General features: G+C 41.2%; 1 protein-coding gene across 3 annotated transcripts; it reads right to left on the reverse strand.

Annotated features, from left to right (window-relative positions):
* Positions 1-2,279: 2,279 nt before the first annotated feature.
* Positions 2,280-26,714, reverse strand: LOC147327447 (axin-1-like). 3 transcript variants are annotated; one of them, XM_086295091.1, is made up of 15 exons: positions 26,532-26,714; positions 22,248-22,383; positions 21,562-21,727; positions 18,319-19,000; positions 16,597-16,790; positions 16,234-16,389; positions 14,935-15,069; positions 14,717-14,813; positions 12,434-12,571; positions 10,548-10,938; positions 9,638-9,815; positions 8,801-8,977; positions 6,041-6,337; positions 5,794-5,943; positions 2,281-5,709 (listed from the first exon to the last, which is right to left on the reverse strand). In XM_086295091.1, the coding sequence occupies exons 4-15, from the start codon at positions 18,928-18,930 to the stop codon at positions 5,583-5,585; spliced, it is 2,652 nt and encodes an 883-aa protein (XP_086151217.1). In that variant the 5' UTR covers positions 18,931-19,000; positions 21,562-21,727; positions 22,248-22,383; positions 26,532-26,714; the 3' UTR covers positions 2,281-5,582. The 3 variants fall into 3 exon arrangements, with proteins under 3 accessions (XP_086151218.1, XP_086151217.1, XP_086151216.1); XM_086295090.1 differs by lacking the exons at positions 21,562-21,727; positions 22,248-22,383; positions 26,532-26,714 and adding an exon at positions 19,921-20,105; XM_086295092.1 differs by lacking the exons at positions 21,562-21,727; positions 22,248-22,383; positions 26,532-26,714 and having other exon boundaries at positions 2,280-5,709; positions 8,801-8,974; positions 18,319-18,881.

The raw sequence follows: 26,714 nt of genomic DNA on the forward strand, positions 1-26,714 counted from the left end.
ATATTTATAAATATTTTTTATTTAAGTGTTTTGTGTGACTTCCCATCCATCCATCCATTCGCTTCTCCTTTTCAGGGTCGCGGGGGGCGCTGGAGCCTATCCCAGCTGTCATAGGGCGAGAGGCGGGGTACACCCTGGACAGGTCGCCAGTCTGTCGCAGGGCCAACACACAGGGACAGACAACCATTCACACTCACACCTAGTGGCAATCTGGATTATCCAATTAACCTATCCCCACAAGCTGCATGTCTTTGGACTGTGGGAGGAAGCCGGAGTACCCCACGCAAACACGGGGAGAACATGCAAACTCCACACAGAAAGACCCCGGCCTGATGGTGGAATTGAACTCAGGACCTTCTTGCTGTGTGGCAACAGTGCTAACCACCGTGCCAACGTGCTGCTATCCTGCTGTTTTGTGTGACTTAAATCTGTTGAATTTATCTGACTTAATTTTTTTTTTCAAACCTGACATAATCTAATTAAGTTTGTCCAGCAATTCTCCTTTTCCTTTTTAGGTCATGGGGACCTAACTCCATCTGCTGCTGAAGACAGTGCGTGACATGTGACACCTGTGGACATGAAAGCGAAGTGGATGGTACATGACATTTGGTAAGATGCTGAGTACATTAACTATATGCAACAGAAAGTTATATACATTTACACCCACACCCCCTGATGGAACAAGTATTGATATTGGAGACATGTATGATTATTGAAATCATGCTAAATTACATTTTCTTAGATAGTGTTTCAATTAGTTAAGCTAAATAAGTGCCTGTAGACATTGCCAAGCGAAGGATCAATATTTGCTTCTAGGAGGACATTTTATATATCATACACTAGTGAACAAAGCTATAACTGATATAAAGACATTCAATTCTTGGCTTAAAATAAATCAGGCCCGACTTTATTAATTAGAGCTGTTTAACCTGCCAAGACCCGAACTCTTCCACAGCATGCATTTTTAATTTTTCTTTGATATTTGGGCATATTGGGTGGGGCCCAGTGAATGTAAAAACAAAGAATTACCAGCTTTATTTTTTTTACCCAATTTTTGTTTCTAAGAAAAATAAGAGCCACAAATGCGGGTATTCGTTTAAAATTTCGATAGAACGGTCGCAGTATAATGTCCTTCTAAGTGGATATCAGGCCCTTGTAGAGCAAAATTTAGTATTTGGGTCTAAATAACCAAAAATGTGATGTCCACATATGTGGACGCCAGGTCCGAGGAGGTTAACTTCTCATTAACACAAATACAGTGTCTAATTAGCCAATCACATGGCAGAAACTTAGTGCATGCAGACATGTCAAGATAACCTGCGGAAGTTCAAACTGAGCATCAGAACAAGGAAGAAAGGTGATTTAATGATCTGAAAAAGAAGAAAATATCCAGAAGAAAAGCATCTCTGAATGTGGAACACAGCGAACCTTGAAGCAGATGGGTTAAAGCAGCAGAAGACCACACTGGCCCTGTCAGCTGAGGCTTACAATTTGCCCATTCCCACCAAAGTGGGGCGTTTGAAATACCAAAGGAGTTTGAAAAATGTTGTCTAGTCTGATGAGTCTCATTTTCAGCTGCAATATTTGGGTAGTGATGTCAGAATTTGGTATAAACAACATGACAGCACAGATCCAAACTTCCTTGTATCAGTAAGGCAGGCTGCTAGTGGTGGAGTAATAGTGTGGGGAAATGCCACAGCTTACCTGAGTATTGTTGATGACCATGTTAATCCCTTTATGGATAGCGCACCATGTCGCAAAGCTCAAATCATCTCAAACTGGTTTCATGAACATGACAGTGAGTTCACTGTACTCAAATGATATCCACAGTCACCAGATGTCAGCCCAACCTCTGGGACATCACATCACGAATGTGCAGCAACTGTGTGATGCTATCATGTAAATATGGACCAAAATCTCTGAGCAATGCTTCCAGAAACTTGTTGAATCTGTGCCATGAAGTATTAAGACAGTTAAAAGGGGTCCACACTAATAGTAGTAAGGTATACCTATTGCAGAAGCTAGCGAGTGTACGTACATGCAGCCCTTATACAGAGTCTATACACACACGCGCACACACACGTGTAAATATGCTGTATGTATACTCAAAATACTGATTTCATTTCACAATAAATTTATCTAATGAAGTGGCTCATGAGTGTATGTGTGATTGTTAAAGGCTGCCTGAATATTTTAGTGTTTTTCATCACCAGCTACAGCTATCACATAAATGCAGAAGCCAAACAAACTCCAAACTGCAGTGGTGTACAAGTGCAATGCATCTGAAAGTTAAGACTTTTAGTTTAAGGCAAAAAGAGAAAGCCATATAAAATACATTTAACCTCAAAAATAAAGTTGATGAATTTATTCAACATCTTTATTATGAAGTACCCTTTTAAAAGAAATGTACAAGTGGAACCAGCACAGTGACATCTTGGCGTTGGAAAAAAACAAAACAGAAAACACCATGGACATGTGGTGCAGGTCTGAAGACACGTATGAAATGATAATGTACATATTTACAGCAGAGGGTTGATCAGAACAGAAGAAATAGAAATAGCATGACTGCAGCTAAAAATACAAATGGGACTGAGTGATGATTAAAACTAATAATAAAAAGCATGGATTGGTTTCAATAAACACATTTTTGAAAGGTTAAAGGCACTGTGTTTCACACAAATCAACAACGCAACAGATGCAGTTATTTGTTCTTGTCCATCAAATCATAAATCACAAGAAACAACTCAATGTAGTCATTCAACTGTCCCTGGGTGCTCTTTCTAATAAAACAGATGCAAAATATATCAGAGGGCCAAAAGCAGTTTGCACATAAACATTAAACCAAAATAGACAGTTCAATTCATCTGGAAACATTCCTTAAAGAACATGCTCGCTGATTATTAAAATTACATTTTTTTTTCTTATAAACAAATACATTTCTAAATTTTTTATTTCATACTGAAGGCATAATGGGTTGGAGTAAGGACAAACACATTTTCTGATCCTATGCTCCTCTTGCTGGGGCAAACCCAGGATGATTTCTATTTGACATTAATGCAACACATTCAATTAACAATCAGCATCGAGGACACAAAACAATCAGGTGAACAGATCAATAGTGAACCTGTCCTCAAGTAGCTGACATGATCGATCCTTCGAGGATATGGTGGACAAAAGTAAAAAAAACAAAAACAAACTTTAAAAAAAAAAAAAAAATTCATAAAGTTACATTCGGCTTACGTAGCTGGTGTGCCCTCAGTGCAACGTTTGCACTGCGCTTTATATTCTGACCTCAAGGCTTTACCGCGTTATGGTACAAACACAAGCAGGTTAAAAGACTAGCTTGACATGTTGAAAAATTCACTCTGCTGTTTTCATAACAAAAAAGTGACCAAATGTGTAACACTCCTCGTGTCTATACAGTAAACATGAAGCTATAGGCAATTAGCTGAGCTTAGAATAGAAGACATCTCGCCTGGCTCTGTCTACATTTCGCAGTCTGCCTCCCAGCACATTTCAGCGTTTCCTAATCAGCATGCATCTATAACCTGAGCTGAAGGCCTTACAATCATTACGATCTTACAATCTTACTCCGACCTCAAATCTGTTTTTCCCCACCCGCAAAAGCGAGTAGTTATTAGACAGCTCATCAGGCTCTAGGCAATCGTGATAGGTCCTCTGAATCATCAATTTATATGTAATAATCTAGCAATCCACAGATCAACCAAATATCAATACTGGCATATTTTGAATCATCTACCGTGTCACCAATTTTGTGCTGAGCTAGTGTGATATAAATCTGAAAAACCTTTAAACAGTTTAGAATGACAAAAACAAAATAAATAAATAAACAAAAACTAACAATCAGCTATCAAGCAAACTATTTTAAACATCACCACTGGTGCCACCCTTCTTATAAACCAATGAACAACAAATAACTGATAATTAAATTAAATTAACTTAACTTAACTTGTAGTTGAAACTCACGTAGTTTAACTCACGTAAGAGCCAGGGTAGGTCCAATCTTTTTAGTAAACTATAAACTAACAACTGCTGGCTTTAGCTTTGCATTTACCGCTTAGATATATGAGCTGTATTAACTTATCACAGTATTCCTGGTGAAAATTTCTAATGTCAAACTATTAATTTAATTTGGAGAAAGGAAAACAAACAAAACAAACAACCCTGCAGTTTTTAAACTCAGTGTTCCTCTACAAAGTTTAAAGATGTAGGAGGAAATACTACATTCCCTCACAGTTATGTCAAATAACACACATTAGATAGCAGTGGACTGCACATACATGTGTATGTAGGCGAAGGGGGCTCACACTACACTCTTTGGCTGAGTTCCGGTGTACACGACGGACACTTAACGCTTCAGAATAAGCACTGTAGATAGTAATGGCACTGGCCAGGCAGGCAGGCAGGCAGGCACCTAGACTGAGCTTGGAGTTCTGTGCGCAGGCTTGTGATATAGCAGAAGACTTCTAAAGTTACACAAGGGGCCAGTGTGACCGTTTAAAAAAAAAAAAAAAAAGATATATTGTGGTCTTTTTTGAGGGTAATAAAAAAAATCCTATATTTAAAAATCCTCCCGCAGTAGAACACGACTGCACACTCAAAGGTAAACAGTACAGAGCTGAGGTGCAGTGATGTGGTATACTGGGAAGAAACAAACAAATCGGTTGCCCTGAAATGACTAATGAACTAGCTTCAAAACATACACAATAATACAACATTAAGTCTGAGATATGACGAAATTAAGCTGCAATAATAAGTAATAGTACCTGCCTTGTACATACACGATTCAAATAAAATGAAAACAAGTAGCTAGAATACTTGTCTTATTAAAAATACGGTAAACAAGTTATGCAGAGAACTGTTATCTGAACAAGGTGATGTGAGAGATCACTACGTGACTTCTTGGAATTGAGGGTGAGCAGGTTTCTCTGTTCTGAGGCTATGAAGTCAACGAGAGGCAGGCTAAATGTTCCACTCCCCAAAAATCTTCTGTCACCAGCTGATGAGGAACAGAGACAGCAAAAGGCAGCTAGACTCCCGAGAGGAACAAAACTGCTTCCTTTACCGTCCTGAGCACCGATTGAAGAGTTTCCGTGGTAATGTAGCAGCATCGTAATGGTCTGCGGAGGACGGGCTCCTCCAGAGCAGAAGTGGAAGACTACTTTAAACCTCTCTCCTTCAGCAGTCCCCTCACCCTTTTCCCATCCATTGCAGTAGAAGTGGAAGACTGGTCAGACATACCTGAACAGCTCTCCTTGATCGTCCACAGTGGAGACAGGACAGGTGAAATAATTTATGTTCTTCTACTACCCGCTGTATCATCTGACTGAGCTTTTTTGCTTTATGTGGGTTTGGATCCAGGCGTTGATGCTCCGTAAAATTAACCGCCTCCTTAACGCTTGAGCTTCGACTATGCAGCGCAATCTCCATTCGGTCGCACGTTACTCCTTCCGCCTTTCTACTTCCCGTTGTTCGTTTTCTGGCAGGTGAATTTCAATCCCACCTGAATGTTTTCTTCCTCTTTTTCATGCCATCTGATTTGTTTTCATGTTCCCAAAATTTCAGTCAACCTTCTCCACCTTCCCAACGATCTTCTCCTCGAAGATAGGCAAGATTGCGTCATCGTCACGAACCTCCTCGAACACCACACCACAGTCAAACTCGTCGCTCACTTTCTTGAAATAGAACCTAAACACAAGCACAAGTGTAAGAGCACATCTTTAACATTCCCACACACACTTATGGCTTTTTAAAACCTGTCTATGTATTTACCTGTAGTGGCCCTTTTTGGTAAGCAGCTCCTTGAACTGGCCCAAAGTCACTACACGGCCTTTAACAGATGTTCGATAGGGAATTGGTTCTCCACAAAAGTAGTAAGCCACTGTCATGTTCTCGCACATTTGACGCTTTCCAGACTTGTGCCTGAGACAGAAAAAATACACGTAAACACACAACATAAAGAATAAACATTAATAATAATAACAATAACCGAGTACACAGAATTTGGCCTGACACCTACCTAGGCTTGACCTGTTGTAGTGCAGCCCTCCTCCTCTCCTCCTCCAGCCTCCGTCTAGCCTCCTCCAGCTGGGTGAGGGGGTTGGGAGCTGGGTTGGGGGGCATAGCTGGGTCCTGGATGAAGGGATGAGAAGGCTGGACTTGGGTGGATGATGAGCCGGGGATAGCGGTGGACACTGAAGAAGGGTTACGTAGTTGAGCAGAGACCCAGGGGTGCACAGCTCCAGGCCGCTCCACTGAAGCTGGACGTGGCGATTCGCTGCTGGTTCCTGTCCTCCTTGAGCTACTGGTGCTCCCTCTGAAAAAACAAGAGAATTGCCTGCATTAAAATGGGCACAGGAACTAGAGTCTCACAATATGAGACTATGCTAAGCATAGTCTTATTGATCGCTATATCAAGAACCACTGAAATTCTGGTTCTTGATATAGCAAGTAGAGCAGGGCGATATGGCCAAAAATATTTATCACGATATATATTTGAAAATTTGCAATAACGATATAACCGACGATATAATTGATGCGAGACAAAATACAACTCCACAACATTACTAGCGCAAAAAGACAACCTTCCATTTATTTTCACTTAAACAAGAAGCTGGTTTTTATGTACATTAAAGCTTTATAAAAATGTAACAGTGCAAATGCAAATTCCTTGCTGAACGTTTAACCAAAAGGCATTTCCAGTAGAAATGGGCTGACATATCCTGAGCATAACCATGTATAATATCCACTGAAGTTAAAAAGAGGTGCTTTGCAACATTAAACTGCAGTGTGCAGTACGTATTTTTCGGACCATAAGGTGCACGGGATTATAAGGCACATTAAGCGAAACAAAGCAGTCAGATAAATCAAACTTTATTAAACTCATTCTTCTTGCTTCCTCCACTTCTGTACCATTGATTCATTAATGTTGAATTCTCTGGCAGCTGCTCTATTCCCATGTTGTTGCAGTCTATTAATGACTAACCTCATATTGTGGATGGATTATCTCAGTTGTTCTCCTGACTGAAGTTTGGTCCGTTTACAGCATCCTGCCATGCGATTGCATTTGTCTCTAACCATGAGGAACCTTCACGTTAACTTTTATAAGTGGAAAAGTGTTAGTGTTCGTCCTCCAGCTTCACTGTTTATGTTATGCTAACATAGCTGTGTCGCTAGCGATCACGTAGCACATCATTATATACCAGCTAGCCCAACTTCAGTAACCCTACAAACATCACTGCTGTTTAGTTTCCTGTCTTCATTTATGTTGGAAGTGATAGCAGAGCTGTACGTTTGATTTTTTTCAGAAATCTCTCAGTCAGAACATGCTATATCATGCTTAGGTAACTAGCGAAACTAGCGAGCTAACTTCCGCTAGCTTCCTGCTAACTTCTAACTCCGTTAAATGTAATAACTTTAGTTTTCATGGATGCCTGGAAGTTAAACTTCATAGTTACACCTGGTAAAGCAGCAATGCTGATCGTTTTATTAAAGATGAAAGAATTTAGACAGTTTTTAACTCTAAGTGATGCTGCAGTGTTGTTTGACCTGAAGCATACGGAGTTTAGGACCCAGATTACTCCCAGATTTAAGAGCATCTTAGTCCGACAAATACGACAATAACGACGGCCGCTTGCATGTTCTGCAAAAAAATGTGCTTTGTCGTGTATCTGACGGACAAACACCAAACCAGTTCCACATCACGGAAGTTGCACCATTTTTACAAACCAATTCTGGTTCATCTGTTTCACTCAACAATCGGCCATGTGCGTATGAAAACAAAGGCACTGCGCATGCGCGTTTTACTCCCATTCTATCGCGATATTTCATTTTCCTATCGTTGCCTAACATTATACCGGTATTACCGTGAACGGTATAATATGGCCCAGCCCTAATAGCAAGTACGCGTTACTCAGGACAAACATTTAAAACCTGAAGAAGAATAACCCCCAACATAAGCAGAAATGATTTGTTCGATGTATCCACGTGCTCCCCTGTGAGATTCTCCCTCTCCGATGCTGCCTAAATATCACTTTACTCTCATTTATTAGTAGGCTCCAAATTCCATTCATTTGCAGTAAACGTTAAATATTTCTAAGATATGTATGTCTCTCTGATCCTGTTTGAGGGGAATGGGCATCTGCCACATGGTGTTGTACACAAAAACTCATTTTTTAGCATCACTGGGGAAGAGAATTAAACTCTCACAAATAAAGTTATACTTCACTTGCGTTGTTACTGACAACATGTGCAACAAGTTCCTTCCATGTTAGAGCAGAACACGGGCAATCTGTAACACATCTAATGCTGGAGGGCGGCCTTGCTGTTAATCTTGTTGGCACAGGTCTGTTATATATGCCAGCTGACTAGTGCCCGCACACACAGTTATGTGGTCATGGGTTAATAATAAAGAGTAATCATTAGCCAGGTTATTGCTTAGCTGTGGGCACAATCGCAGATTCCATTTGCCGTTATCAAAGTGTCATCTATAAGGTCACAGAGACATTCACTTTGCTAGGAGCAGAGTCTGCTTTTACTTTGATCCTCTGCTTTAAATGGCGACCAACAACACAAAGTGTTCTTCTTTTTTGCCAAGTAAAATATCAATGCCAAACCACTGCCAAATAAAAAAAAAAAATTCAATACACTATATCTGATGAGAAAGAAAACACATCACCTGTATTCCTAATTTAATTTTTATTTCATTATTTGATCTTAAGAATTTTAAAAATTTCAACAACTATAAATTACTGTCAGCTTTAAATATAAAACGACTCACCCATGGGAACTCTTTCTCTGTCTGTCTCCATCCATCATCCATTGCAGGATCTTCTGGTTTCTCTCCAAATCCTCCATTGGTACCTGTGCCTCCAGGCCACGCCCACTCTCGTCACCTTTCCCCGATGCCTCTGATGTCTTCTTACAACCTCGCCGTGATAGTGTGCTGCCTTTACTACTGCAGAACAAACAGGTAACAAAAGAAAAAAAAAAAAAAACAGTTGGAGTCATCCGATTACTTAACAATAAGATACTTTACTGCCACTAGGGCACTACCAGGATACGGACTTGTCATTAATAATAGTATAATACATTAAAGAAATACAAATGTATGCAAAGTTCTGGAGCCTATCCCAGGGTGCACCTGTCACAGGACAAACACACAGAGACAACCATTGGCACTCACTTTCACACCTATGGGCAATTGAGGTTCATCAATTAACCTAATCCCACTAACTGCAAGTCTTTGGGTTGTGGGAGAGAACCCATGCAAACATGGGGAGAACATGCAAGCTCCACACAGAAAGATCCCGGCCTGATGACGGAATTGAACTCAGGACCTTCTTGCTGTGAGCCAATCGTGCTCAGTGGGAATATGGCTGTACGGTAAAAACTGTTCAGGAATTGTCTAGTTTTGAATTTTTCATGAATCTGTATCTCTTAGCAGACGGTAAAAGTTCAAAAACATTTTAGGCAGGATGGAAAGGGTTTTTGAGTTGTATGCAAGCAGCAAAGAGATGAAGATGTCACTCAAAGCTGGTAGGTGGAAGTTAGTGACGCCTCTGCAAAGCTGTTCCCCTTCCATACAACTTCCTATAGACCAAGTGCACACGCTTACCTATAACCCATCCCCTCGTGTGTGCTGGCTCCAGCTCCGTCAGCATAGTTTCGACTTCTCCCGGCATACTGATTGGCTGACTCTCCATTCCACAGGAAGTTGGGCTGAGACCTACTACCCGTTTCCTCTGGCCCATCCCTTCCTCTGTGGTGGTACAACGGCTTGTGGTGATGCATACCTGAGATGGAAATCAGTAAAGTAAATGGAAACTCACAGCACTGACATCTGTGCTATTTCACCTGAAGAGTCAGTTATGGCTTGCCATTAAAAAAATTTGTAACAGGATGCACTAGTTAGTCCAAGCATATTATAGTTCCTTCCTGTGTTGTAAAGGCACATTAAAAATCTCAAGACTCCATCTTCACATTAACTCAATATAATGAGCACGAGTTAAGCCTACTCTGTTATACCAACATCAATATTAAACAGAGCAACAACAGCACATTATTCCACAGCAACACAAACACTTGAGCAGAATAACAACTATTTCTTGCTACTTGAGGTTACATTTGCCAAAAACTACAGTGTACAGTAGGTGTGGGGAATACGGTCTCCAAAAAACCAAAACAAAACAAAACACTCTTAAAAAGACAGGGACACAGGATATGAACCAGGTATAATGTTGAAGTATCAGCATTAACTTCTAATGCACAGTTCCGCAAATAAATAAAATAATTTTTAATGTTTGTAGAAATAATTTACCCAAAGTTGTGTAATGTAAGAAAAAGTCTGCACTTTTTCTAAATGTGTTTGTAGAACTGGAGAGGACATGTAACTGTGTCCGTTGGAGAGTTGCTTTAGCGACATGTGGTATTGGGGGCAGAGCTTAACACAGAGAGTAACCTGGGCCCACATTTAGATCGTGGAAATCGTGCTCGACCATTTCTCCCTCCCCTTCACAGCCTCTTACCTTTGACTCCAGCAGCAGGCAGACTGTGACCTGCACCTCTGTGTGCAGGGTAGTGAGGCGGCCCGATTCCCCCGTCAGGTGAACGCGATGATTTGGGAGGAGTGTGCCGACCCCCTCCTGCTAAGGTGCTGTTGTTTGCCCCTGGCGACTGGCAGCCTGGCGTCCTCATCACCCGCTGTACATGCTCATCCAAAATAGATTCTGGGTCGTCGTCATGGGGATCATCTATGGGGACCAGGCCTCCGTAAGTGGCGACTGTTGCCGTGTTAGCAGTTGTCTCGGAATAACGGGCACCATAAAGAGGTGGAAACGATGAGGGGACGGGTAGAGACATGCTATGAGAAGACATTGAGGTTGTCATGGAGACGTCAGCATCATCCCCCTCTTCTTCCTGTTAAGAACAGAAAATACATTTCGTTTTTCAATTTTAAAACTGGGTTGTACATCAATACAGAAGACAATGATTAAGGTGATGGAGGCTAATAAATGTGTTTCTTTTTTTGCCTAGCCTTTCTGCCTGTGTATTACAAGCCGGATGGCTTCGTGGCAGTAACCTGACACCCAAGGGAAAAAAAGTAAATTAAAAAAGAAAAAGAAAAAAGAATTGGGCAAACTTTATCTAAAAATGCTGTTGTGCCAGTTCACCTGATATCAACTCACTTAGAATCACCAATAATTAAACTATCGATATATAATCCCAGAGTGATTATCTCTTCTCTTGATGGCATAGTCTCTCTTCTTACCAGCAGCAATGAGTCTATACAGAAGCTATCACTGTTAAAGTGGAATGCTAGAGCCAGATTAACTGAGTGTAATATTAAATTCCCACCGTGGCTGGTCACAAGAAACCGAAATGGCAAGTTTTTCTGGCAAGAATCTTGTTTGTCACTTGTTATAACAATGTGTTGCTGCTTAATAGGGCTGCACGATTTTGCATAAAATGAGAATCACAATTCGCTCACAATTTTCTTTTCTAATATAAATATTTATTGCACTTATTAACTGCACATCCACTTCGTAACAGTTGAGACTAAACATAAAAACAATTACGTCTCCACCGTTGCTCGACACTGCGTGTATACAGCAGGTAGTGCAACATTTGAAAAATAGTTGCGGGACGGCACCGTGTAGCGTTTGTCTAGGGTGTTGATCATTTTCCTAAATCCCTCGTTTTGCACAGTGTTGATGGGAGCCATATCTTTGGTCAGGTGATAAGTGATAGCCTCCGTAATTTCTTTGTGCCTGCGGGAGTTCGACAGGTATAGGGAGGCGCTGTATAAGGTTCCTGTTATTGATGTTTGGGTGGTTGACCGGGACGGATTTTCTCCTGTCACTTTCTTGGGCTTTACAGCTTCGTCATCTCTCACGTGCTCTCCGTTGTTTTTTCCCTGCCAGCTGACTTCTGTATCACGTGGTATAAGCCTCCGCCCTTGTCATTTGTTGAGCAGGAAGAGTGAGCGCTTGTTTTCATGCAGATTATGTCCCGGATCAAAATGCGGTACAATCGTCATCTTTTTTTTTTTTTTTTAAATCGTTGTCATTTGGAAATGAGATCACACATAAGTATGAATTGAGATCGCGATTTTCTAACGATTAATTGTGCAGCCCTACTGCTTCATACAACTCTACCCTACTGCAAGAGAGTAGAATCAATCGCTAAACTGTTCACAGGCATTTCTGCATATATGGCATAATGCATTGTCTAAATTTCTACTGTGTAAATCTCCTTGTAGATGAGAAGCTAGCTGTGAGTCTGGAATAGAAGTGACAGAGCTGCATAGGCAGGCTGACTAAAATGGAAACAACTCTTTCTTTCACTTACAAAGTTTTAATTTCGAAGAATTAAAATCACATTGCAGGGTGCATATATATGATCGTGTACTCACCAGCCGTACTCTCTTCAGCCTCTCTTCAAGTCTTTCCTGAGCCTCTCGCTCTCTGAGCACCGTCTCCAGCCTGCTGATAAGCTCCGCTGCAAACCTCTCAGGCTCTACGTGGATGTCCTTTGGCATTCGATACGTGCGCTGTGTATTGACACAAGTAGAAATTATTACATACTACACACGGGTGCATATGTCTGCTGCCATAATTTAAATGGCAAACTTATAAACTAATATGCATTTAACACATTCAAATGGGAAAACTTAACTTGTGCAAACAATCAATGTTAGCAATGTGTGACAGTTATGGTAATTCCTTCTCAACTACTTGCAGATAAATACTGCCTTAAGACCACCTCACATTATGAGCTAAATCTGCCTGCTGTGTATAGTACCATTACATCTACTCCTCCTACTTCTTCAAACCCAGAATTTAGGAATATGTAACTATGTTTTATTCCAAAGTTTTAACTGGTATCAATCAGATGCCTCTCAGATGTCACTTCTGAGTGTCTGTACATCAAGTGCTTTTAGTTTTTAATGGGGCTGGTGATTTCAATCAGTGTCCAAGTTGATCCTGAACTTTTAAAAATCCAGTGCCAATAAGTTGCTGAACTTTAGCTGTACTCATTTTGACCAACAAGCTGGTAGTGCACCAGGACCTCAGCTTTGCATGGGATGCAGCACCTTTACTTCCAGTTTAAACTGTGGAATGTGCACACAAGTCACTTCACTGACACCAAAAAACACACAGCACCTCTGGCAGCGATTCAACACAGTAGCAGGCTACAAGCCCACCGATCAGACATGCTGTAATGACCTCGCACTGCCAGATAACCTCAATACACCAACAACAAAGGGCTCCCGTCGTCACCTGCCAAACAGATCATGTTCTGAAGGAATGTGTAGAACAACTGAAAGATGTTTTCACAAGGACATTTTCAACATCTTCCTCAGACAAAAATAACATTCCCACTTGTCTAAACGGCACCACTATAATTTTGTACCCAAGAAATCTGACCCAGCTTGTTTGAATGACTACCACCCTCTAGCCCTCACCCCAAGAAATGTGAAATGCTTTGAAAGGCTTGTCTTGCAACATAATAAGTCACATCTCCCTTTTAACCCCTAGAATTTGCATGCAGAGAAAACCAGCCTACAAAAGATGCCATTATATCCACCCTGCACCACCTCAGTCTGACTCACCTGCAATACAGAAAGTCATACACATCCTACTGATTCAAGTCAACTTTTTACACTATCTTGCCACAGCAGCTTGTGGAGAAGCTGAACCTGCTCCGTGTGGGACCTGGTACCTAGAACTGGATCTTGGGCTTTCTTACACAGAGATGGCAGATGGCCAGAAAAGGAAGAAAACAACACAATATGCTGAATACAAGATCGCTTTAAAGGGTGTGTATTCAGCCCATTATTGTTCAAGATGTGGATACATGACTGCTCTGCTAGTTTTAACACAACCACACCAAAAGGTTTGCTAAGGTAGGCCTCATTGCCAATCAAGATGAGTCAGCACACAGAGGAGTTGACAGCCTGACAACCTTAACCTCAACACAGGGAAAAACATCAACAATGAGATAATTGCTGACTTCTCGACAATCAGTTTCACCTTCCACTGATTGTTGGTTCTGTGGTAGAAACAAAAGCATGTAATTTCTGCCGATATGCCAAACTGATGACATCACTTCCAGTTACTACACCACCACAGCCTTAATCAAAAAAGGCCTAGCAGCACCCTCCGCCTCCTCCACATGCTGCAACTCCCATCAGACATTTACAACCAGTGCAGTCTGGGCATTGCCAACGTCCCCACTCATCCTTCTCACAGCCTGTCGCAGCATTCGCTCAAGGACACCCCCCCCCCACCACCACACACACACACACACACCAGCTTTTCAACCCACATCGATCACAATGCTGAACCAGAACAACAAGAAGGGCCTTACTTAACATATTTATTTACTTGTGCATCACTTATTTATTATCGTCATGATATTTTGCACTGAGCAGGATGCCAAGCCCAAGTTGCTCTCCAATGCATCGATCCGTGTATGAATGATACACTGAAAGCACTTAAACATAAAAAAAAGTATGAAAAATACGAACAGGTGTGAATTTAGCAAAGATTACAAAGTTGTATTGTCACATAAAAGCCTAATAGTGTGCAGAAAAACTTTAAAACTGCATTCCAGTGTCAAATTCTGCACATATTTCACTGTGCATGCAGCAATACAAGAACTGATATTGCAGCGAATTGCTGTTTGTACTCACAGGTATATGAGGTAGGGGCACACGTCCGTTGGCTTTGGCACTTTCATGCATCTCTTTACGATGCTGTTTCCAATATCTGTATGGAGGAATACCATCTCTACACAAACACAGAGGGAAAAAAAAGATGAACAAAAATCAATTACAGATCTGTAACATTTTTACAAAACTCAAAAGTGTAGTATTGTCCGAGGCGCAGCAGGCTGTCTGTGAGTACTTACACACTGCTGTCGGTCAGTGACATTGTGTCTGCATCGCTCGACATGCTCTGCTGCTCACTGTCATTGGCACTGGTTGCTGGAGCCCGCGCATAACCCATGTTTGCGTAGTATGGGTTTATCGGCTCTCTCCATGGCCTGAAGAAGAATTGAGACATCGTGATTCATGCGAAGGAGCCATGTTAAATTTTCAGGGGTTCTTACAAAACATTCGCACCAGTTTTTTTTTTTTTTTGCCTTAGTCATGTCTGATATGATGCTTGTGAATTGTGCTAAAAAAAAATGTGTTAAAGGCTTCAAAATTGTGAATTCAAAAGTGTGAAGCGTCCCAATTAAATACACAAAATGGAAAAAAAGGCTCAGAAAGTTTGGCTGCACACTAAATTTGCTCTTCTCAAGAAAGACTTGTGTTCATGATTTCGCAATAAGACAAAATGCCACCTACTCTTGATATAAGTGGGTGTGCTGCAAAGATTCCCCGAAAAGAGCTATTTGCAATCTTGAAAGGGTTACAAAGAAGCTAACAGAAAAAAGTCTCAGCCTTGCCACATGAATATTTCCACTATAAGAATATCAACAGGTATTATATATTATTACTTATTATAATGAAAAATATTATAGATGTATTTTGGAAATGTTTGTAAATGACAAACTCTAATTACCAAAATATTACTCTTGCATAATACTAGGTCATCTACACCGCTATACACGAAACAAGAAACACCCACCGTTTCCCACGGGACATGATAGGGCATGTGATTATGTACGCGCACATGCATGTATGCAAGTGAAAGGAGGGGCACTCAAGCATTTTAAAAATGAATAAACATAACATAACCCAACCCAAACAAACATAACCTGACATCTACTTAGTAAGAACATATACAGAAACAATCAACAGCCTCTCCACAAAGTTCCTCCTCAAACAGATCAATTCTGAGTCCACTCTCTTAGACTGCAGCTGGTCCCTGTTCTGTTCTGAAAGTCTCAGAGAGCTCAGCCCAGTAGCATCAGCTCTCCGCCTGCTGTGGGTTCTACTTAGAGCTGAATCTAGGGCTTGCATCAGATCTCCAGAGAACCAAATACAAACGTAACCAGCTGCAGTCCAAGTCTGTCCAACTGCAGGACATGGGAAACACTAGACGCAAAGGATCGAAGCTGACTGGTTAGCACAGAACATTCAGATCTAGACTATGTTGTTTTTTTTAAAAATTGACATCGCATGGAAGTTTCAATAAATGTTTAGATATTATTTATGTTATGACTGCAAAACAGCAGGCGTATACACACACACACACACACCTGTACTCCCTGCTGTCCTGCCTCCTCCTACTGGCTGAGGCTCTCTGTGGTGCCGTCTGCATCAGCAGGGTCTGAGTCAACCTGCAAGCTGGTGTGTCTCCACAGTCGTCCTCATCTTTCTCTTCCTCCACTTCCCTCACTCCTCCTCCTCCACACCTAAGACCACATTTATGTTATTAAAAAAAGTCAGATGAATTATATTACTTTTAAATATTTAGACAAATGAATTTCAGCTTCAAAACTTTGTTAGAGCTGTTCTGATCAGCTGAGACAGATTAGTGAAGTTTACAGTTAAATCCTATGCAATGCATCAGAATTGAAATGTGGTATAACACAAAGTCTCAGGTTCCTTTCTCTTCTCACCTCCACTCCTCATCCTCAGCGAGTGTAGGCAAATACCCAGAAACAGGCTTGGCTGGTCCTGATGAAGGGCTCTGATCACTGGGGTTTGGCTTTGGGCTTTCTCCCCCTGTCCGTGTGTACTCCAGGTACAGATCTGACTTAAGGAACAAAGGGTAGGTGTTCTCCTCGATTATGGTCTGGATCTCTGTCTGAGCCTGGAACACACAAAGACCAAGTTGGTACAATAAAAATGAAGACATTATTTCTCACCTCTCACTAAGTTCACTGTGACACAGTGCTCCCAGACTGAAAGGCTTTGCCCTTTCAAACTATATATTTCATGCCAAATGAATACTCATTACAGACCAACACAATTACACAGGATATACCAGCATTTATGTCAGAGACTACACAGCTAGGCTAACACCTATTCCAGACTGAAAAAGCAATGTGTGTCAAACCACATGCAAGCAATAAACCTGAAAGGGTCAAAGTGCATCCCTCGATGTGGCTTCGCACAAGTCAAGTTGGTTTGAATTCTAGTTGAACAGTACACAGCTTTGGATTTTATTACTTTGATGACTTGCGGAGAAACAGCAACGGAAATAAAATCAAACGCAAGTCTGTGGAACAGCTATAAAGAAAGCTAATTGAAACAAGCTTCATTTGGTCCATCACAGTAATACCCATGCATTCTTACTCAACATAACATTATTAAGTATACTCTATGAGACTCAAGTCTTTAAGACTGGTGATAGAAGTCTCATAGAGTATACATGTGGTCTCAACATTAAGAAGATAAAAATGAGCAGTCATCTACGCAAAACTGAAAGTGTTCAGGGTTAAAGAGGGCAGAGAGGAGCAGATGATCCTTTGGTGTGGTTTGCTCATTAAGGCAGAAACAAAGCACAAGGAAACACAAATCTGTAGTTTAACAAAACAGCGACAAGTGTGTGACTTCTCTTGCTCTTTTACTTTTCCTGTCAGGATGAATGCCCCCTGTCAACCACAGGAACACTGTCAGAAGATCAGAAACTGATTGAGGTACTCAGGAAGTATAGCTGCACTTACACCGTGGGAACCTGGGTAAGCTTATAGTTTGAGTCACTGTTCCCTCCCCCTAAATAAAACCCTAAAGTCAATAAAGCAGAACTGAACGGCCCTGACAAATCTAACACGTTTCAAGACAGCAAAAGCTCCTTGTTCTGAGATTGTTTTAAATATTCAATGGAAATGAATACATGCAAGAACAAACTCTGTGAATTATAAATATGCTACTTTCCATGTTTTTAAATAAAGATACTCACTACAAAATCTGATCTGTATAAGGGCTGGTTAAATAGATATGGCTTTAAGTTCCTTAAATCTGGGAGTAAATATTGACACTAAAATTATAACGACTTGACAGGAATAGACCTAGTGCAGTGAGAAGAGCGAAAAACATAAGTTCCCAGCACCAGTCAACTGAAAGCACAGCCATATGAAAGCCATTGTCTGATTTTTTTTTTCATCATGAACCATCTTGCCAACATCCACAATTCAGTTTCAGTTTCCTAACCTGTCGGCCTGCAACACTGCTTAGCATTGGCACCTTAATGGCTACAGTTTCCATTCCTTAGCCAAATCTGGCCATTTAAACAAACAAAATAATAGCTGTCAGGAATGAATAACAGTATCTACTAGACTGTTCTCTTCAACCTGACTGGCATTCTGTTAAATATTACAATATAAAATTCTAATAACCTGTTCAAAAATGGCTGCATCGGGATGCGGCTTTCCCACGCAGTCTCTGATGAAGCTCTTGGTGGCAGCTTTGATCTGCCTGGAGACGATCCCATTCCCATCTACAATATACTTTCTGTAGATAGCCTTGGCCAGCTTTGCCCTCTTGTCCTGGCTGGTCTTCCTGAACCCAGAGCAGGCAAACCAGAAGTCGAGAAGGTCTGCACACCCTTCCTGGCACAGGAAGGTTCTGAACAGCTGGGTGCCTTCCCTGTCGTCCAGGAGGGAGTGAAGTGACTCGGCCCACTTCAGGTAAGGAGGGGTTGGTGAAGCAGAGCCCTCAGGTTCATAGCCCAAGTCCAAGTCAGGGCGACGTGGGGTCGCAGACGAGGAGGAGGGTGTATAACTTGACGGGTCCCCCATTTTAGACGACAGGGGATAGCCTGCGGTTTGGGAAAGGGTGTTTGGACGGGTGCTGACTGACTGGACTGGGGTGTCCACGTCTGAGCCCTCCTCACCAGGAACCGGGGGCCGCGGTGCATCCTCTGTAAAGTGGGTAGGGGCACTCATGGAGGCCACAACCCCACCCCCGCCCCTGTACCCGATCCCATGCAATTCTCTGACAACGCTCATGTCTCTGATTGCACAAGGCAGAGGTCAGATATTCCCCTTTAGCAATGACTTGGCTGGCAAACAATTCACCCTGCAATGGAAACAAGAAAAGCAGTTAGATGTAGCAGTGGAAGGTGATGACTCAAATACAAATATTATTGCTAAGGTGAGAATGATGACTTGAGTCACACCTCATCACTGAACTGTGTCACCCCACTAATACACACACAGTATGTATATATTTAGAGTGCGAGAGATCACTGAGTAATAACGTTAGATGATGAGCAGACACACGAAGTATGATACTAACAGTATGAGACTCATGAGAATATAGTCATAGAAACTGAAAATACAGCTAGTTTGTTAACTTGGCATCTAAACTTACTAGCAAATACACCTTAGTTTAAATAATCTCGTATTTCTCCAACTCAATCTCCAGTTTAACGATGACGAACTCAACATGCTTTACTTGAGTATCCAAGCTTAAGTTCACCAACAAGTTTATTTCGCCTGTGTAGCAGCTAGCTTTAGCGCTAACTCCTGTCAAATAACACGCTCGGTATTGCTGGACACTGTTTTGCAAATAACCAACTAATGCTAACAAGCTAAAATGGCTAGCTAGCCTTGTAGCAATGCCACCACCAATGCCAGGGCTTTGAAGTGAGAATCTCATTCATCTTGGCCTGCAAAGACTGTGGGGGATGGGCACCGAAACAAACTCCACACAACACGGGCCTCCGTGCAAAAAAAGGAAAAAAACTTCAGCACTAGAGGAAACTATAAACGTACTCGTAAAGAGCACATTTGTACAGAAGCAACGCAAACTTTCTTGTTGGTTAACCCCAACAAATCTAGTCGCATAAGATCAAACAAAACAAGAAAGCGAGGGCACGTTTCTGACTCTGCTGGCTGCAGCGCCAGCTAGCTTGATGTGTTAGCTAGTTTTGATTAGCTGGCTAGCTTAGCTAGGTCCGTTAACGTCCGTGTTTTCCACAAAAGTTTACGTCCTACCGTCTCTGAAAGCCCGTTCCCCGTAATCCGCTGCATTGGGGATACTGGCGCGAACAGTGTACTCCAAAACGCAGCATATGGATAGCTTTTGAGATTAAATATTAACGAAAATAACCCGTCGTCTTGCCCTTAACTCCCCATGGTGGCTGCTTTCAGAGCAATAATACAGAGCGAGTACGTGAGTGCACGCCGACTGTAAGCGGAGCGTAGTACGTTTCTAGAAATGCGCCGGATAGAAACGCCAAACACACGAAAAAATACCCGAGATTCTTTAATCTTATCCACGATAAATGCAGCGATACGTGAACGTTATTATAAGTGTCCAGCGTGCATAATTTCCAAATAGTTACAAGAATACAAGAAATGTAAAATTATTTACTATGCAAGGCAAAACTGACTGATGCAGCATTTTGATTCTGCAGCAATGTAGAGCTAATTCAAATTGTTTTATGGGATATTTACTGAAAATGTGTTTGTTTCAAAACCAAAGTATGACCGCCAAGTCAATGTAGTAAAGTACAACTAGACTCCAACAGCATTTATGGAAAAAGGAAAATGTGCAAACTGCACAAGGTTTAAATATCCAAGTAAATTTAACCTATTTTAGAAACGCACCTAAATCCTGCAATTTAGCAAAGAGAAATTAGGTTCTTCTTACTTCTGATATTTTAATGGCTTTGCACTTAGAAGGCAGGCCATATGGTAGTGTAGAATAGTGTAGTGTAACTACACTATTCAAAGGCTTACTTTGAATGTTGCCAGCAACCAGTTACAACTGGAGCTTTTCTGACAATGCTCAACCATTCTCTGATGCATTAGTGTATGTATGTTTTTTGAATTATGTATTATTACTATGAAATGTATGTTAGCGCAGGCCCTTAACTGCTATTATTACCATTTTATGAACCTACTTAGTTGCAGGTAACAGTGCAGACATATCATCAAGAAACATGCAAAAGTATCACAGGAAAAAAAATACATCTGGAACCATAAGTGTAGTATTATTACAGATTATATGATTATATTATTATTGCAATGGCGACTTTGTGTAGAATGATTGTATGTAGGTAGCTATAAAAATAGTGAAAATCTTTTTACTCTTCTGGAGTAAAAAGTTGATACTACTGCTTCTCAACACAATGAGAAAGACATGTTAAAAAAGTAAGCTTGAAGTATTTATTTATGTATTCATTAGTTTATTTGTTAATTTTCACCACTGTGGGTACATTAAATGAGTTATGAAGAAGAGTTTGTACTTCGTGTCGGTTCTATATGTCTCCGTTCTATGTCAAGGTAACCAAAAAAAGTGCACAACGGCGCCCCCATTGGCAAGAACGAGCAATTTCACAATATCTCTAAATGAATGGAAGTGTAATTCAAACGGTAGCCTTATAATAGACTCCAATAAAAAAGTTATTCACGATAAGCCGACTGCACCGTACACTGTCACGCACATTTAAAAAAAAAAGTGGATGAAAAAGAAAAAACAAACAAATAAATAAATGAGCCAGAATCCCCAAACAGCACCAGGGCACCACAATAGATCAGGTAGGCTACGGCTCACTTTGCTCCAGGCAATCTGTGAGTCTAAAGGTGAGACAGTTTTTGAGCAACGCGCGATGACAAAACAAGGCGACTCACCTCTAATGCGTCTTTGCGTCTGAACAGGTGCTCAGTCCGAAGAGCCCATCTCTGCCGGCGCAGTGACTCACAGGACAGAGGGAGCACGCTGCTGCCGCCACCTGAGCATGTCACTCCTCTCCGCCGGGCTGTCAGTCATGCAGGAGCACCGAGCTCCCACCGGCTGCTGGAGGGACGGAGAGAGAGAGAGGGAGACAGAGAGAGAGAAAGAAGGGTGTGTGGGGGTGTGTGTGTGTGTGGGGGGGGGGGGGGGGGGGGGGGGGACTACAGTTATCAGGCTGGGAAAAAAAGAACACCTGAACGTGGCCTTATTAAATGTTATTTCACAGATGTGTTGCAAATATCTGATATGAGCCATGTGTTACTGCATGATGTAAATGTGCCTTACACGTGGATTAAACTGTCACGTGTCTTAGTAAGTAACAAGACTAAAGAAATTACTGCACACACTGCCAAATTTTTTAATTTCTATAATCAGCAAGAATGATTTCAATTCACAGCACTCCTCGTCTTTGACAACAGCAAAAACATGAGAAAATACACTAATGCAAATGTCCATTAACAAATTGTTTTTGGTATGAATTTGAATCAGAAAATGAAAATAGCCCATGCCAGTAAAATCAGAAGAAGCAGCATTTACTCTCTTTGGAGATAATAAAACCAAACCAAGGATGCATGGAGCTTACTATGCCTCCTGAGGGGTCGTCAGGCCAGCTGTCCCATGTGAAGGAGAGCAGGGTCCGGTGGCTCAGGTGAGGTCCAGACACCTGTCCTCATCTCTGCCCACTCCTCGATGCACTGCTTCTTCATAACAACTCGAAGCTGGGAAATAATAACAATAATCATCATCACCATCATCCTTCCTGTTAAAAGGGAGTTTGCCCTTCCCACTATTGCCAAGTTCTTGGTAATAAGTGGTTTACTGATTGTTGGGGGTTTTCTCTGTATTATTGTAGGGGCTTTACCTTACAATATAAAGCATCTCGAGGGGACTGTTGCTGTGATTGATGCAGTATAAATAAAGTGAATTGAATTATTATTTTTATTATTTCATATGAGATTCAAAAATAAATTGTAACCCTCTTGTATATCTGGTTCTTTTATTTGATCGTGTATATTTGAGCAGAACAATATAACAGTATAGTTTTCAACCCTTATGACATGACATTGTTGGTAAAAAGCTTTTACCAGTCACATGAATTAACCGTGTGCAACTAAAAACAACAGATCCCTCAATTTCATGTTAACTTACTACTACATGTGAAAATCCTGCTGTGTAAATGCTCCACTTATGTCATAAGAGCTGATACTTCTTAAATGTAACTCTCTTAATATTGGATACAGCCTACATGTTGCGGTCAAAGGCTAATAAAAAAAAAATCATATTTCTAGACTAACCCAACACAATAAACGCCTCCGTTTATTTCAACATATCCAGAACAAAATTATTTTCTTCATCTTGATTTTCATTTCTGTACATGTTCACTGTACCATTGTAATATATTTACATTTCAAAGATATTATTATTATTATTTTGTTAGCATTGTTTAATTTTGTCCGCCCTTTCGACGAGTGCCGTTGAATCCAACAAAAGCACGGTGAAATTTCCAGCACTTTAACTTTAAAACTCTATTTGGCATGCGCCATTTAAAACCATGTAATCGTCTCTAAACAGATAATCGCTGTGAAAGTGTCAGAGAAGGCTTTCAGAGGACAGTAATGAAGACGGGCGGCAAGGTTTAGCGAATGGCAGTGTGTTTGATTGGCAGACTTTACAGCCAAGGCAAACACACTTCATTATGGAAATGTATGCACATTATTTTGGCCTATATCATCAACAGTCAACACACATACACTCGTTGCACCTGCAGATACAGGTTCTTGTGTGGTAACAGGCTGGTGTTGTCAGGGCTGCTGTGGTGCCCCCGGAGACAATGAGGGGAGAGGGAAGAAGACAAAGAGAGAATACTGACGAAGATGAACTTGACCTTTACGATGTCTTGGTGAGGAGGGGTTGGGGGCATGTTGGTACTTATGAATCTATAATGAATCTGAACTATGTATGTGTGTGAGTATTGCTGGTCTGTACTCTAAGCTGAAGAAAGGTCATCACACAAGGGGACCACTAATACACCTGGTGCTATCTATCTATCTATCTATCTATCTATCTATCTATCTATCTATCTATCTATCTATCTATCTATCTATCTATCTATCTATCTATCTATCTATCTATCTATCTATCTATCTATCTATCTATCTATCTATCTATCTATCTATCTATCTATCTATCTATCTATTGCTTGAGACATACATGAAACATACTTTTCCATCCTAATACATTTTTCTTGACTAACTCATCATAACTCATCAGAGCAAAATCGTATTGTATTGACTGACGGCTGAGTTGCCTAGGGTGAAGACGTGGATATACCAATAACCACGTCTTGGTATTTGACAGATAGGATTGGCTCCAGCACCCCTGCAACACTCAGTTGGATAACCTGCTACGAAAATGAACGGATTTAATAGTTATATGATCATTAGTTGTGTTTAGACTTGAGTTTTTGTGGCTTTGGAGTGTAGTTTTCAGAGTTTATGTGATTGTATGTTAAGATTTAGCTAGCAATGGGCTACCGTCACCAAAACTCCATGAGGTGTACAGGGAAATCAGAACCAATCTACTTGTTTGTTCAAGAAGGTCAAGCAACTGAATTCAGGAAACAGAGGAAAAGACATGCAGATTGAGACAGTGTTCAGTGTAAGGAATAGTGCATTTATAGATACAGATCCATAGTACTTGATTGCTTTCCTTATCAGTTTCAGTTTTAGAATTTTAAAGACTTGGATGGTAGGAAGTGACATTCAGAGAATGAATATTCCTGCACACCTATATGCTCCACATCATTTGACATTTATGCAATACGACAATGTAACACATTTTTACTCATAGACAACATATATGTTTGTTAAACATTAAGCACATTGTGCCTCATTTATTCCTGTTATATATCTTGTTTTATTGGCTTTACTGACTTTTTTATTGCATTATTAGCAGAGCAGCTGTTACTAATAAAACTGACAAAGACGCCTTTCAACTCAGTGCGCCAGAACCAACAACGCCTGAACTCTGGAATCAAAGAAGGTAAATGGTATTCAACAATTATTAAACGTATTACCTGTGCTGTGCTTTTACTCCTCTGATGTGTCAAAATATCTTCTGGGAAAAGCTTTCAGTAGATCATGTTTGAAGTGAAGTCATTTTTATTCATAAAGTCCAATATCCCGGATCACAGCCCTTTACACTCTCTGTCGTCAGATGCCAGACTGGGTTAAGGAAGACTCATCCACCAAAATTCAAACAAACCTACCGTATGTTTTGGCTAACAAGAATCAAATAATGTGTTCTGCTGCACCTGTTGCCACTGGACTAATTCAGATGAATAACGCGATTGATACATGGATGATCAATAATCGACTGGTCACCCTTGCTAGCTCTTCTCAATTTCAGTAAAAACACAGTCACCTTTTCATAAGCTGAAGTGAAGTGAAGACGAGAGTAGATCATTAATTCCTAAATTGAGGCAACCCTCTTAGACTACTGAGACGGAGCTTTTTGTCAGTGAGCCGGTCCAGCTCAGGGGTCCCTTTGTTCCAGCTGCCACAGCAGATTTGGGCGTCTGTACGGAGGCCTGTCAGAAACAGGCTTATCTCTTGGGGGCCTCCCAGCACAAAGACCCATTTAGATGCTCAGAGAAAGTGAAATCTTCATTATATACCCCTTAAAAGAAAAACACACCCCTGCTCTTTAGGAAAATTAATTGGAGACAAGTATTTTATTCGGGTGAAATAAGAGCTCCAAAGCAAAGTATAAGGCTGAGCTTGTACAGTGAGCCCTTTTATTATGTTTGATATGTAGTAGTGAGTAGGATAACGTCAACGTTTCAGGCAACTTTGCACTGAGAATTGGCGATTACATTAGTCACAAACATTGCCACAGAGCTATGAAGGACGGCTAGCGTCATCACCATCCTACTTAAACACTTCCCTCTGTTTTCATTTTTTTCTTTCAATCCTCAAAGTTACACAAGCCAACCAAAACAATATGTGAACTACAGAAAGCACAATATCAACACTCTCCCATCTATATCTATCTCTCTATCATTTATCCACCTATCCGTCAATCCACCTATCCATCCATCTGCTGGCCTTTCCCAGCCATGCCTGTAGTGAGAGTGTCAGTATATCTGCCATGGCGTCCCGCTGATGTGTATTGTGATGGGGCTGAATACTCCAGCAACCAATATGGCCCGCACCAATACTGGATTAGCCACAGTGGATTAGCTCGCTGCCCTCCTGCTGCTTATTCAAATATTGTTTCACGTATTGTCATCATTGGGGCTGAGCTCTGGCCCAGTAGCCTGCAAGCTACAGAATATTTTCAAAGAAACCCAAAAAAAATGTCTTTGCTTCCATTTCCCTACAAAAGCGTCTGATTTCAGCGAATGTGGGATCTGGACCACTGAGGGTCGGGGGAAATTGTTGAGGGTTCGGAGAGCATCCGCAGCCCTAGAACAGGCAGGGGGAAAAAGGGATGGAAAGATGATGGAAAAGCAAAAACCCAACTAGGCCAAAAACAGGCATGAAAGCGTGCCTTGATCTTTGATACATGGTGTTCTTCTTTTTTTTCTCCTCTCTCCCTTTCTTTCACCCTCACACATACACTTGGGAGTCAAGGCAATTGATGTGCTGCCTTTGATGGCAAAGAGAGGCCTATATTAACGGCCAAAAAGACCATGATGAAAGGGCTGAGGAAAAAGAAGCAAAATGGGTAGAAAATGTGTTATTAGAAAGAATGGCAACTCATGATGAATACTTGGGATGAAGTGATGGTAACCAGACATCGGGGTCTTGAGGGTTTGATGATTTAACGGCAGCGGAGGAAAGGCTAAGGTAGACGGAAGGCTTACCGTGCTAGCCCCGCGGTAGTGATGGCTGAGGTTGGCTTGGTGGTTCCAGTGTGTCATGCTGATGGTCGTCCTGTTAGAATAAGGGAGGTGAATACACCTGCTGCATTGCCCGAGTTCATCGCAGTGATTCCGAGGTCTGGACGCCAGTGGACGTCCCATTGCAGAAGCAGTCGCCATCTTTGT

The sequence above is a fragment of the Aulonocara sp. 'chitande type north' Nkhata Bay genome, linkage group LG6, assembly GCF_057382095.1.
Source record: "Aulonocara sp. 'chitande type north' Nkhata Bay isolate Kocher_YH1m ecotype deep benthic linkage group LG6, A_spYH_male_GT1.1, whole genome shotgun sequence".
NCBI classification, from domain to species: domain Eukaryota; kingdom Metazoa; phylum Chordata; class Actinopteri; order Cichliformes; family Cichlidae; genus Aulonocara; species Aulonocara sp. 'chitande type north' Nkhata Bay.